Raw genomic sequence first — 14961 nt, 5'->3', positions numbered from 1 at the left:
TTCGCGCTGATGCATAATTTTCTCTCCGCAAGCATAAAAATGCGCTCAAAGGGGCGGCAAAAGCCCGAAACCAGGAAGAAAATGCCAGAACTATAGAGACTTGAAAAAATGGGAGAGAGAGAGAGAGAGATTATACACTAAGAAAAAGGAAAGTCTAAGATGTTTTCAATGAAATTTAAAGGTTGATTTTATAGCTAAAATTGCTGGAAATTTAATTTGCTTTTTTTTTGGTTGCCTAATTCATTGGATTTTCCCTTAGAGTTCTTCCTGATTTTTCCATGTGTATTTTCTCTCAGAACTGTCACAAATCTCTCTCCACCATGCCGCTAGCGGTTGGGTGTGGGGTACTCGCTTTGTGGCACTGACTTGACATGATTAATATCCCCGCTGACATGAGAATCGTCAAGTGAAATCTAAAGGAAAGCGAAGCTGTGGCTTTAACAACAAAAAATCTCCATGAATTTAGCTCTGGCATACAAAGAGGTTCCATGGGTCAGGGAACTCTGCTCTGCAGCTCTTTTCGAGCTCCGTTTCGAGAGTGTATACAGAGAGTGTATCTACCAGAGATCAGAAATGATAAGCAAGCCCTCTTTTTGCACCGAAAATAATCCAGAATTTTCCATTTGTTTTCCAGGAAACATTAAAAACGACGCGACGGCTGCATAAATCCGTACGCCCACTGGCATCGAAATCAAAATTCTAATTTTCGCGGGCACGTAATGCGGAAAATAAATAAACAGCGAGCATATCCAGAGGCGTAATACCGCCAACAGCAAAACAAAAGCAACAAAAGCAACAACAGCAAAACAGCAAAATAAAACGGGAAGCCATTAACATTTTCCAGCTTGAATCACAGCAGCGCACAGACACTTTTTCCACTTTCGCAACAGTGAGTGAGAGCGGAACAGAAGGTGCGAGTGCGTGTGAGTGAGTGAGTGAGTAAGCAACAAAGAAAAGTGGGAAAAAGCGGCGGGGAAAAGGGAGAAGAAAAAAAATAGCACAACAAACAAACAAATCAAAGCGAAATTCGGCATTTAAAATCCCAGACATAAAAAATGTAATGGAAAGCATTAGTGCCCATAAAAAATGGATTTACATAGCCTTTTTAAGGCCGTCCTGATCCTGTATGTCATACGAGGTGAGTATTAGCCCACAGCACAGAACACACACACACACACACACACACACAAAAAGCACTCCCACTTTTGCATGCACTTTCCCAACCCCCACCCCAACCTTCCCCCTAATCGATGGGCATTGAAATTTGAATTTGAATTAAATGGGAATTTCAATTACAGATGCATAAGTACCAAATGGGTGGGCGGAGCGCTGGGATTCCCCACAAAAGATATGCAATTAAATTTGCAAACATAAGTGAGCTAAAGGAACAGCAGCGCAGATGCATGCCTCATGTGGCATGCTGAGGTTGGGGTGGCAGGGGGGTTTGTATTGAAAAGCGAAAAGCATTTCAATTAACGCTGCTGCTTTTGCTGCTGTTAATGAGGGACGCGCCTCCAATGTAGCCAACTTTTGAAGGGAGACAAAGGAGTACAACGGGGTAGGCAGGGGGATGGAAAAACCCCCTCCCCACGGAGTTTGTGCCATAAAACTGAATTATTGAAAAGCACACGTTTCACTTTTGTTTTTGCTGCTGTTGCCCCGCCGCTTGCGGCTTCAAAGAAACGAAGTCAACAGCAAAAGTTTTCCATGCCGAGACGACAGCGACATGAAGGAGCAGCAGCAGCAGGAGCAGCAGCAGGAGGAACGCGAGGAGCATTTGTGAAACTTTCTGCCACTGGCGTGGCTCGACACTTCGGGGCACACACAAAAGAGCTTGCACCAAAGGACACACACACACACGCACTCGCCAGAGGAGTGCAGCAGGAGACGCGAGCAAGCCCAAGACCAGCACCCGCACCGGCACCAGGAACTGGCAGCAGCAGCAACAGCAACAGCATAAGGATCAAATGTTAATTGCAGTTTGCGAGCCATAATTAGAGATCCTCATTGTCTAATGTGTCACGGCATTTAGCAACCGAAAGCCCAGCCCCGGCACGGTACGCGCCCGCAAAACCAGCTAAACAAATGCACAAGTGGCCGTGGCTGGAAAGAAATATCTTGGGCGAAACGCAGGCGAAGCATGCAGCAGGGCAGGGGCGGAATGGTTCGCAGAGAGTGGAAGAAAACTGAGCTTACCTTCCTTGAGTCCTGTGGATTCTCCTTGGATTTTGCAGCACAAAGATCTGCCCGGATCCCTTTAGATTTTCCTCACATCCATAGGTCCACATCCTTCTGCAAGCATAGAAATGGAGGTTTAAGTGTAAGTTAGAGCACAGTTCACGCCCCCAAAGAGTTTGCTCAAAGAAAACCCTTTCGAATATCTCAGCAGAATCCTCTGGATTTCCTTTACAGCCTAGAGTCCGCTCCTGTGTGCCGCCTGCGCGCCCCCCCCGCTTCACACCACAAGTTCAACAACACGCCCTCGAAATGTGAATGACCTCGAATGTCACGTTATGGCAGCGCATGAAAGGGATGGGTGTGGGTGTGGGTGTGAACGTGGGGCAAGGGAGCGTAAGAGGGAGGCAGGGGGCAGGCGTCCTGGCAGTTCGTCACATTGCATATCGCAGCAGCAGCAGCAGCAGAAGCAGCAGCAGGAGGGCCAAGATTATGCAGCTACTGGCTCTGCCGACTGCCATTTTATGAAACAAAAACACGGCTGTAGGGCAGAGCAGAGAGTCTGGAGCCTGTTTGGGCTTTGTGCAAGGACCTGGCAACATTGTCCAAGGCACTGCAGAAGGAGCCAACGAGCCAGGAACGAGGAGCTTAAGTCCAAAGCATGCGGAGCATAATCAGCTTCATCATCAGCAACAGCAGCAGCAACAAGCAGCAGGCAGAATGATAGAATGAAAGACGGAAGGTCCTTTAGTGTCACAGTCAGCAGCAGGAGATGGAGAGGCAGCAGCAGCAGCAACCAGCAGCAGCAGTAGTCGAATCAGCAGCAGAATCATCAGCAATGGCAGCCCGCAGCCTCTGGTCGCCTGGCCGCCTGGCAATGGGAAAGAAACAAAGCGCCTGCAGCTGCCAGGAACTGAACCCCGACTAGGACATGGGCATGGGCATGGACATGGAAGGCTGTCTGTCGTTGATCTTTTGCTGATAACTTTGGCTTTTTGAGTTACACAAAAAGAGCTCTTAAGAGAGTGAAAGAGAGAGAGAGAGAGACGCTGTTGAGGAAGTGGCAAGTGTCACAGTGGCAACAAAAGCCGCACCACAAAAAAAGTTGCAAAACAGCAACGCAGCTTAATTATTTTCGTACTTTGCAGCCTGAGAGATGCAAATGAGATGCAGACTTCAGATACAATTCTTTGGCTTTTTGCGCCATTCAATTGGAGAGGAGCGAAGCATAGCCCTCTTTTCGTTCAGTGTAAGGCAATGAAAAGTTCTCAATTTCGAGGCATTTTTCCGTTTTTTTTTTTTTGTTAGCTTGTTTAGTCAAAGGAAAGTCAAGTTGCTGAAGCGCAGTGGCAGGCACATCTCAACTGTGCCCCTCTGACTCTGACCTAAGCAAATACACTTTACACACACACACACACGCATATATGCATACATTCAGGGCGTGTATTCCGCTTTGTTGCGCACACAGACAGATGAAGAATCCGCCATACCATGGCATCCCATCGTTTGCCTTTCAGCCGCCTTCGACAGCGCATTAGTCGGGGCTTTTAAGCAGAAAAATGCGTGCACTTGAGGCGCCCTCTGAACCGGAGAGCCAACCAAAGTAGATCTGTATCCTTCGCTAGAAATTCAGAGGCACTCCACTCCACCTCCTTGTTCTTTTTCTTTTGCTGAGCTCTAGAAATCCTGGGTCAGCCGAAAAGTAGGCAGTGCGGCGCCGCTTTAAATAATAAACGTTGCCTACTTTTCGGCTGACTCAATCAAATTCATACGCCCGTGTCTCATGAAGACACGTTCCTGCCACATTCTGCCGTCGCTTCATAGTATATTTGTCAAGCCATTTGCCCACCCCCCCCTCTTACTTTTCACAGGGAAAACTGTATGCAAATCAGCTTTAATGCTTCTGCTGCTTCAGCTGCTTCTTTGCTTCTGCTGCTGTTGTTGTTGTCGTTGTTGTTCCTTCAAAACGCTTTTCTCTTTCTGGAAATTGCTTTTTCATTTAAATTGTGTGTGTTGAAGGGAAAAGTTTTTCCCTGATTTAGCAGCAGAGCAGAGCGGAGCAGAACTTCATTATTGTTTACAGACATTTTTCAAAAAGAATTTTCCACTCGTTTAGACCCAGACCCAGAGCCGGGGCCAAGACCAAGACCAAGAGCCAAAGCGGAACGGATCTGAACTGAACGAAATGTAATGTGAATTAAAGTCAAGAGAGATAGAGAGAGGGAGAGGGAGACGAGTGCCGTGTACTGCTTTTCTGTTTTTCATTTCGCACGGATTTTCTTCTTAATTAAACAGAACACGTCGATGTGTCGAGGGGGGGGGGTGCAGAGTGCTACACTTGGGAAAACCTTTTGGAAAAGCCAAATGATGGCTTGAAAAAGGAGTTACTCAACGGAGTTCTTTTCTTTTCTGTGGGCAGAATGTGGATGTGATGCAATCCCCCCACTTGACTTTTATTTTTCTCTGTGTACCTTTTCTGCGATGAAGGAGTCGCTGCTGCTCCTGCTGCTGTTGCTGTTGCTGCTGCTCATTTGCATTTCTGTCTGTCAACTGTTCTTTTCTTCTACTTTTCGTTATATCTCAGAGCCCTCTCTGGGGCTGCTTTTCTTTCTTCGTTTCCTTTTGCACGAGCATCACGGGGAAATTTTAATGATCCGTGATAATGATGCAATGCCCGGCCCTGCCCTGCCCTGCCCTGCCGTTGGCATTGCTAGTTTTTCATTTAGTTTTCTCTACCACTGCTCCAGCCAGCTCTTCCTCTCTCCCCCACATTTCTTTTGCGCGTAATTGATTTTAGCTGAAGGGAAATGTGCGCGGCACTTACATTAATAAGCTGCCGCTTCTCCAGCAGCCGCCAGCAGCCGGACTCTCTCTCTCTCTCTCTCGCTATCTGGTGCTGTCTTCTGATTGACAACACTGACAAATGGCGAGTGGAGAGTGGTGAGTGCATAGAGGGATGTGGCATTAAGGGATGGATGGATGGATGGATGTGGCAGCCTCATTGAGTTTATCAGTCAGCCATTGTGCAGCAGCAGCAGCAGCAGATAGAACAGGAGACAGGAGTAGCAGCAGTAGCAGGAACCAACCATCCACCATCTACCATTGCTATCCCCATACCCCCCACCACCATTGAAATGTGGGACATTTTGATGACAGTTCGCCCCTTGTGAAGCGGGGAAAACTCATCTCGAACTGCCTCTAATTAGCTGCAACTTGTCTGCGCGCCTAAGACAAAGTTTTAATTGAAATCCTACCTGCAAATCTCGAATCAACTCAAGACTCAACCACACTCCACACATTCCCCATTTGCCATTAAGTTTAGAGAAATAAAAAGGACATCCCATCCGCAGCACCAGCCCCAGCCCCAGCCCCATCCCGGCTGATGCTCTCTGTTTCTCGATGGATAATTAAATTTTCATTAGAGCGTGTCTGGCGGTGGAAAGTTTTCACCAGTTTTCCACGAGATTGAGAATGGGAAGGTGCAGGAGTGGCTAGAGGACAAAACTTTATCTTAAGTGACTTAAAAACTAAAACTGCAAATTTAATGCGCTCCCCCGTCGCCGTCGTCGTCATGTGGCACATCCTACAACTTGCGGCAAACACTTTTTACTTTCCACAAACATTTTGCTTTTCTTTTTTGCCCCCCAGTTTTTGCGGCGCATTTCCTTAGGGCATTGCAGTTGACAGCAGAAGCCGCCGCAACGAAAGTGGCACAAAGTTTGCTACACTTTGGGGTTCGTGCCCCCTTGCCACTGTTCCGCCTGTCCCTCCTCCTGCAGCACGGCTGTCGTTATCTCTCGCCTAATGCCTTTTTGACAAAACAATTTTTCATATTATTGCACGACTGCGTCGGCCAGCGCAGTGGCAGTGGCAGTGGCAGGGGGCTGAAAATTGCTTACAAATTTAGTGTTGCATGCACTGCGGCGACTCAGTTGCCACAAGGACACCACGACTCTGCCTCTCTCTCTCGCTCTCGTTGGAGAATGGGAACACAGAATAGAGATCTTCTGCTGCTTCGTGACTTATTCATGCCTCACCGTCAAAAGGGAGGCTCCACTGTGGCTCCGGCTGGACAGGCGACAGCAGACAACGCCTTAAGCTGTCCAGAGTCCAGAGCTCTTCCCATCTACAGTCTTCAGTGTTCATTCGCCGCCCCTACCCCAGGGGCCTTGTGAATAATAAATAAGACATAAAAGCCGCATCAAAAGCAATTTTAAAGCATGGCCGAAAAATTATGCAATGCTTGTGGCAGCGGCGTGTGCTGTGCGAAGCAATTAGAGGAGGGTTTCTGTGTGGTCAGTAGCCAGCCGAGAGCCGAGAGCCGAAAGCTGAGAGCCGCCGGCCACATAATGGCCGGCAGGTAAAAAGCAATTGTCTCCAGAGAGCCTTTGTTGTGGTCCACGACGATGCCTCATTAAAATTTAGGCCAGACCCAAAAGCCAAAGAGAAGGCCAGGCAGGAAAAAGAGGCCAAAGAAAGCCAAAGAGCCGCTGGCATCGACTGCTACTTAATTTTGGTGGGGTGGGCGCAAAAAACTTTTTTGGTCTAACAAAAATTGAAATTAACTTTGGTCGCTCGTGCGGCACACCCCACACACCCCCCCCAACGCCACACAAAAAAGCAAGCAACACATTTAATTAAAAATTTAAAATTAACTGAAATTTCTCTCCCTCTCTCTCTCTCTCTCATTTCTTGCCATTCCTGCTCATTGCTTGTGCCCCGTGCAGCCGAGACGAGCCAAATTGTGAATGGACTGGATCTACAGGGACCGATATTTCTCCATGAGCCACCGCATCGCGTCGAGTTCTCAAACAATTCGGGTGGCCTCATAGAATGCTCCGGCCATGGCAGTCCACCGCCAGAGGTAAGAACCTGACCCTGTCCCCAGCTGCCGCCGCTGCCGCTGCCGCTGCCATCTTAATATTGCTGTTTAATTATGCATGGCAGTGGTGCCACATTTTCCTTCTCCTGTTTCTGTTCCTGTTCCTCTTCCTTTTCCTCTTCCTGCCTGCTCATTTCCAAGTTAATTGACAACAACAACAACAAATGCCCTTCGTTGCTCTGCCCGCTCTTTCCAGGTGGAATGGACACCCATACCCCCACAGCAGGATATGGTGTTCCAGCTATCGAATGGCAGCATGATGTTCTATCCCTTCACCGCCGAGAAGTACCGCCACGAGGTGCATGCCACTGTCTACAGGTAAGCCCACTATATTGATTACAAAATGTGCTTAAGCCTTAATCCTTTCTGGCACTGCCTTGCCCTGCCTTTCAGATGCAAACTCCGCAATCTGGTGGGCACTGTCCTCAGTCGGGAGGTACATGTACGCGGCGGTAAGTCCAAATAAATTTTAATTAATTTACGAAACAAAACAAAAACACAAACACACACACACACTCGAACACTCGTGAATTTATAGCCACTGAAAGTTGATTTGTGCTGACGAAGTGAGTTTGCTGGCTTTCATCGCTTCTGTCGCTTGTTGTTGCTGCTGCTGCTGCTGCTGTTGTTGTTGTTGTTGTTGTTGGGTACAACTTTGGCCTAATTGGAAAGTTTTTCGCGCTGCCCTCGCCACGTCCTGCTATACTCCCAATTTCCGTAGTCCGTAGTCCGCTCTTACCCTCCGGCACTGCCTAAAAGCAGTCAACGCAAGTTTTAATTACTATTGCTGCTGGCAAATGCCTGTCGACCAGGCGCCCCGACTCTGCCTTCCTACAAAAATGTTTGGCCAAAATGTGTGGGGAGAAAAATGGAGTGCTCGGCGCTAATTTGGCGCCTCAGTGTGTGAGAATTGACTTGGCACTGGGACGAGACTGGATATACTCTACACACGCTCTGTGGATCGGGTATGTGGAGTTGGTTAAAGCAGTTGGGTGTGCAGAGGGATTATTATTATTCCACAAATGCTGCTGTCTGCTGCCTTTAGGGGCACTTTCATTCATTTTGCCATCCCCATGGACCTGCTCTGCTCTTGGTTAGTGCACACAATATTCATTCTGTCTCGCTGTTCCTCCGTCTTAGGCCAACAACTTTGCCTATTCTTTTGCTAAACTGCATTAATGAACTCTGAACTGGTGGCGAGCCGGCGGCGCAATCATTTTGATTGCCATCACATGTCGCATAGATTTTGCGGCTCATTGGGCTTTCATTTCATGCGAAGAATGCGAAGAGAAATGGTTTTAGGGCTGGGAATGGATACAACAATTAGCAATGACCATAAAAGATATGCCACATAAATGGGGTTTGTGCCCAAAGAGACCAAAGGTTAATCCTTAAAGGGTCCACTTGAGTTTTGTTGTGCGGTGGGGGTGCGGGATGCGGGATGGCCTTTAATTAACAGGCAGGGAGAGCAGGAGAACGAACAGCAGTAGCCAAGAAGTGGACTCAAAAAAAAGGGGGAATCCCCACAGATAAAGATGGAACCAAAGAGAGACCACGGAGAAGTGAGTTCAAAGCAAAACAAATAGCACAAAGTCGCCACCGCAAAAGATCTAAGATAAAGAGACAGAGTCCCACTCACGCACACACACACACACACACACACACACACATGCGTAGGTTTTTTTAGTTTGCTTCATGCAAAAAGTTGCGGCAAATGTCCGGCAGCCATTTTTCAACAGACAACTCTCAACGTTACGTATACGCCATGTCCGCTGGCTTATTTTATTTGTGATCTCCCTTTCACCCCTCACTCGCTGGCTCACTCCTGTCTCCTTTACACTCTTTGTTTTTTCTTCGTTTTTATGTGTGCCAGAAATTGTTTTTCCTCGCCCCTCCCCACACTGCCCACTGCCTAACGCTCTTTCTCCACATTCCTTTTGCATGGAGGGAGCAATGGAAGGGAGTCGTCGTCGTGGAGAGCCTTCCGCTTGAACAATTTGACAGCGCGTAGATTTGGCGCAAAACGTTTTGCCTAATTTGGGGAAAAGTTCTTCGAGGGAATCTGCGATCTGCGATGGCCACGGACCAGGACAAGGACTAGGAATAAGACTAGGACTGGGTGGGTGGAGAGGGAGGGCCATGGCCCCATGGCGAGTAATTTTGTTGCTAATGTGGGACCCTGCCATCGCGTTGCCACATTTAATTGCCGGCGCTTAAGTTTGATGTGGCGCAGGACCTGCCTTTTGTTGCCTTACGTAATTAGCGCAACTTTGAGGCAAAAACTCTTGACAAATTTCCACCCCGACCCCCACAACCCACATCCCACACCCCACCCCACCATATATATAATTCAGCTGAAGCTTAAACGCAATTGCTGGCATTTGGTTTTGTCAGGCCAAAGGACACATCCTCATCCTCATCCTCATCCAGCAGCAGAGAAGTTTTCTTGACAGTGATGAATGGCTGGGATGCTGGGAGCCACAAAGTTGCCGCAGCTACACGACTTTTCAGCGCTGACTTTTCCCTGCACTTTTGCATTTCATCAAACAAAAGCACAAACACACACACACACACACACAGGCACAGGACAGGCACACACACATCTATGCCTAAGGTGCCTTGTAAGATGCGCCAACTCCGTGTGCTGCGTGTGTGCGTGTGAGCGTGCAAAGTTTTGTGATTGAGCTAGAAAAGTTTCCTTGCATAGTTTCCTTGCTTAGTTTTCCATGGCTGCTGCACTGCCGCACTGCCTCTGGCTGCTTGTGTATGAAACCTGCGTAATTTGTTTCTAATTAGTTGAATGCACATTGTTGAAGATGCCCCTCGAGGCTCGAGCAATGAGCAGACAGACCTAACAGGATATGCACCTCCAGGAGTTTAGCATGCCACCAGTTGGAAAGTGTTTCTGTACTGCCGCTGCCGTATTGAATGTAATCAGATGATAATTTAATCTATACCCAAAGCCAGTTGGAGAATCCTCACAACATGGCTACAAATCAGCGAAAGACTGGGAGCATCCATCCAGCATGGCAGGCACATTATAAACATAAATCCACATCCCCTTTTCCGATGTTTTTTAAACTTTCACATACACAAAAACGAAACGGAAATGAATTTCCGCATAAAATCCAAGTGCAGCGAATGAGTCTCCTGCTCGTTCCTCTCTCTCTATTCTCTTAGCTTGTGCTGCGGCGACTATGAACTTAGCTTTCATACTTACTTTCCTGCCCAGCTGTCCTGTTTCTGTCCCGTTCCTGTCCCGTTCCTGTCCCGTCTCTCAGTCCGTCTGCGTGTCCTTTTCTGCTGCTGTGCAACATTGTTTGGGTCCTGCCACCCCGCACGCCATGGGCTGTCCTTCAGTTTGGAAATTTTCATGCAAAATGCAACATGAAAGGCGAAAAAAACTTTTTGCCATTGCTAAAAATAGAAAACTTTTGCCACCCAAAAAAAAAAAAAAAGAACGAAAGGAAAGAAAAGAAAAGAAAAAGAAGAATGGGTGGAGCGAGGAATCGAAGCATTTGCTACCCTTTCAGATCGATTGCTTGGATATATAGTCACACGATTCTCATGCAATTAAATGAGGCACAAGTGCGAGCCATGCAACATTCGATTGTTGAGTTTTGGTTGATTTTTGTGCACAAATAAAAATGATATAGAACTCGTAAAAAAAATAGATATATGTTGCTAGAAAACTGAAGAACAAACCTCAATTATAATACCTCTAAAAAAACTACAAAAATCTACAAAAACTTCAGGAAAAATGGTTGGAAGGCAACGTAAGAAAAAAAGGGATTATGGGCGAGGACCACAGCTCTAAGCCAGGACACAGATCCAGGCAATACAAATAATGAAGATAAAAAAGCAAAATAGTACTAAACTACACTGAAAATAGCAGAGCAGAACAGCAGCAGAACAGCAGCAGAACAGCAGCAGAACGAACAGTAGCTGTGGCGGCAGGAGCACGCAGCGTTGTGGCAGGAGCAGGAGCAGTGGCAGTGGCAGCAGCATTGGCCAGTGGAATTATAATAAAATGTTGTCACAAAGTTTTTCCACCCAACAGCAAAAGCAACAGCAACAGCAGCAGCAACAATAGAGTCCAATGCAAACAATAACAACAACTTTTCAAATTAAACTTTTATCCAATTTTTGAGAGCATTAAAGTTACGCCAACAAAGGCCCAGCCATACAAATATTCGGGGCTTACCAATGGGAATAGTGGTGGGATTCAGAGGGAATAGGGAATAGGGAATAGGGATTGAGGGCGAGGAAAATGCGCCTAATCTATTAACGATTAGAGTACGAAGGGAGTCCTCCCCCCTTACACTTTCCCATCGAATCCAGTGAATGAACAATGGAACGCACTCTACGCACAACTGTTGAAAATTGCCTTTGTCCGTCTTAATTAATTTGCCAAATGCCATCAGCCATCAGCTGGGAGCCGGCAGCCTCTGGAGCTGCGAAATGCTCCTAACGCATTGGCCCAAGGTGGCCCACAGTGGTGCTGCAGTAAAGGAAAAAAATGTGTTTAAAGGGGGTGCTAAAAATAAGAAAAAAGAATTCTACATTTCCAAGCAGACTCTGAGTGTTTTTTTCTAAGAGAAAAAGTATTGCTATAGCTGAACAATATTTCAGGTAAACTTTTTATATAAAAATACAGTATTAAGTTTCCTTGTCACACTTTTTCAATCAGTTTCTATAGAACCTTTGGACCTAGACAAGAACCTAAATAAGCAAATATGAACTAGCAGAGACCCAAGGGACTTAGCCAAAACTATAGATTTTGCCCTAGGAACACTCCACTTTAAAACTGAGTTTCCCCGTTTTCATTGACTCTTCAACCACTGTGTGTGCTGCGTTGCCTCACTTTCGCCATTGTTAGGGGATCCTTGTCATTCTTAATTTGGAGCCAAGCGCTCGGCATTGGACAGCGGACAGCGGACTGCGGACAGCGGAGAAAGGACAACAGAAGCAAAAATCTTTAACTCAAATTGCCAAATCCAATTTTTTAACGGCCTGCCTTCCTCTCGTCTGTCAGTTCGTCCGCCTGCCAGCCTGCCTGACAAACGGCAACACTTTTGTTAAGTGTCACAAAACGTTGGACACATGGGCCAAGCAGGGTGCGGGAGGGGGCCAATGGCGTTGACAGGAGTGCGGAGCCGGAATTTAATGTGCCACACATATTTTTGCTGCTGTCGTAGCCCTTTTTTATGGACATTAAAAATGAAAACACACACAGAGCAAAAGAGTCCGAAGCAAAGGCCAAATAAGAGAACCTTTTGGCTAATAAAAGACAATTGCTGGGGAGGGTGGGGGGTCTGAACATAATTGTTTTGGCCGGTTCGCTGTTCCCTGTTCCGTGACGTGCCGGTGTGTGTCTGTGTGTTGTGTGTGTGTGCCCTTGAACCCTGACTTGTGTCAACGCTGCGTATGCGCAATATTTCACAAACATTTTCCCACTACCCTCGACCCACGCGAGTTAAGATAAAAGCTCGAGCAATTTACATAAAAAATATGCTTTTTAATTCGTTGCAGTCGTCAACCAGAAGTACACGGTCCAGGTGCACGACGAGTACGTGATGACGGGGAATACGGCGGTGCTGAAGTGTCAGGTAAGCGACAGAAAAGAAGTCAGAAAAAGTCCGAAAAAGTGCCAGAGGGCATACGCCGAGTGAAAGTGTTTTTTGATCTGGACACCCATTCCCGATTGCGCCACAAAATTCACTTAGCAGACAAAATCTGATTTTAACCAGGGCTTCGCGGCCCCGTCATCAAAATTTGGTTATACCACGCCCTGAGGCGGAGTCCTTTTGCTGCTACTCACACACCTCCACCATGATTCCCTGTGCCTGTATATATGTATCCTGTTTATTATCACACGACCACACGAACACCAACACCAACAACCAACCACCATCATCACCAGGTACCCAGCTATATGTCGGAATTTGTAATGGTCACCGCCTGGGTGCAGGACACGGGCATGCATCTGTATCCGAACACGGACATCGGTGGCAAGTACACGGTGCTATCGAACGGCGAGCTGTACATAAATAATGCGGGGCCCAATGATGCGTACAAAACCTACACATGCCGCACTGTAAATAGACTGACAGGTACGTGATAATCGCATTTCGCAGCTTAATCGTCCGGCTGAGCGATGCATGAATACCTGCCACGCCGCTGAATACGAACGGAGCATCCAGTCAGGATGCTGGAGCCAGGCCAAGAACATGGTACAGGAATCCTGCGCTGTCCTGTCCTGGTTCCAGCTATAATTACGTTGAATAAATAAGCAATGAACAGCATTTTGGCCAGGGTAGCGGATGTGCGTGCGGACCAGCTGACCGGGCCAATTAAAGAGATTTCAGACCCCACTCCGCACCCAAATCGATATCTTCTTATGGTCACCAAAATATGCCATATATGGAACCTTTATCCTTGGCATAATTCCCCTAGAATTAAATTGTCTGTCCAGAGAGAGAGGAAATAAAGTTTTCTTCTGAAATATATTTAGTTTTCGCTTCACTCCTTTGGCCAGACGAGAGTATAGTTTTCCCCCACAACTTTGGCCAGAGAATGAACAAGTTTTCGCCCCTCTTTAAGCCTCAAAAACATATAGTTTTATTCCCCCCTCTGTGTCTCTGTGTCGAAAGTCAATTTGTCGTTTTGTGCATAATTTATGATGCGTGACATTCAATCGCCGGTCGGAAAAAGGGCATTGAGCTTTTCCCAAAGGACTTTTGCTTGAAAATTCTTTTCCCACACACACACACACATAACGGATGTCTGTGTCTGCAGTCAATACGTGAGAGAGATCTTTGGAGATATACATATATATATATGTATATATGTATATAAGATTTCATGTGTGTCTGCTGGCTTATTTGAAGTTTATTGTGTGTGAAAATGCGCTTAAGCTGAATTTCTATTAGCCTTTGTGCCGCATATTTCACATCATCAATCAATACGATAAAAGTTTCATTCCGCCCCTCCCTTTACCTTTTTCTGCTCCCTTTTCTTTTCTTTTCTTTTCTTTTCTTGTCTGTTCAATCTTTTCTTTATGTGTGTGTGTGTGTGGGGGGAGGGAGATTGTATCTGTAAATGTTGGCATTGTTGTTTGCCTTTCGTTTCGTTTCTCTGTTTGCATCTTGAGAGCTGAATTTATACATTTTCCTGCACTGCTCTGCTCTGCTCTCCATTTTCAGGTGGTGGCTGCCATTTGTGGTTTTCCCCACCACAGCCACACATGCACAGCCAACATCCACATCCTATTTTCGCTTGCTGTTTGCCTAATTAATCAAATTGAATTGAGCCACAAAAACCGCAAGTTGCACTGGAGTTTTGGTCGTAAAAGCAGCGCAAAATATGAGCTGCATATTAATTTGGAGGGGGGGCGGGCGGTGCTGGGCCAAATGGTGCAACAGCAAATAACAATGCCAACTGGCAGTCCATGGCAACCACTGGAGCAGCCACTGGGCTTCGAGTGCCACTCATTAAAAGTGTAACATGAGCCGTGGGTTCGTTATAACCATGGCAGCCAGGCAGCGAGGCATCCAGGCATCCAGGCATCCAGGCAGCCAGGCAGCCAGAATGATGTTTGGCGGAGTATTCATGACTAATTCATGTATCGCACAGACCATAACAGAACATGGCGCTCTCTCCCCCTTCCGCATAATTACTATTTAAGCCCAAAAATCCATTTATTTAGCCAACAATGAAGCACAATGCAAAACCCCAAACCGAATGTGGCAACAATGGCAGCCATAATGAAGCCATGCGAATAGTTGGGAATTGAATTAGTTTTACTCTACGCTCTGCATAAACTGCAGCACTTCCCTGTAGATAGGTCAGAGTTTTGCCGTGCTTTGCTGTGCTGGGCAAAGAAATACAACGAAAAATTAAGG

The 14961-nt window shown here is 46.7% G+C and overlaps 1 protein-coding gene across 5 annotated transcripts in view; it reads left to right on the top strand.

Annotated features, from left to right (window-relative positions):
• The window catches only part of LOC111069591 (Down syndrome cell adhesion molecule-like protein Dscam2), a 42149-nt gene that overhangs the window by 7278 nt on the left and 19910 nt on the right, over positions 1–14961 (top strand). For all 5 annotated transcript variants that reach the window (XM_022359712.2, XM_022359714.2, XM_022359713.2 and 2 more), the window contains exons 2-7: positions 635–1138; positions 6903–7039; positions 7254–7375; positions 7451–7509; positions 12590–12666; positions 12981–13170. In XM_022359712.2, the coding sequence (XP_022215404.2) occupies positions 1087–1138; positions 6903–7039; positions 7254–7375; positions 7451–7509; positions 12590–12666; positions 12981–13170 (637 nt within the window). In that variant the 5' untranslated portion in view covers positions 635–1086. The remainder of the gene's footprint in view (positions 1–634; positions 1139–6902; positions 7040–7253; positions 7376–7450; positions 7510–12589; positions 12667–12980; positions 13171–14961) is intronic.

Source organism: Drosophila obscura, unplaced genomic scaffold, assembly GCF_018151105.1.
Source record: "Drosophila obscura isolate BZ-5 IFL unplaced genomic scaffold, ASM1815110v1 contig_1, whole genome shotgun sequence".
Taxonomy (NCBI): Eukaryota; Metazoa; Arthropoda; class Insecta; order Diptera; family Drosophilidae; genus Drosophila; species Drosophila obscura.
This window is presented reverse-complemented; position numbering and strand designations above follow the sequence as displayed.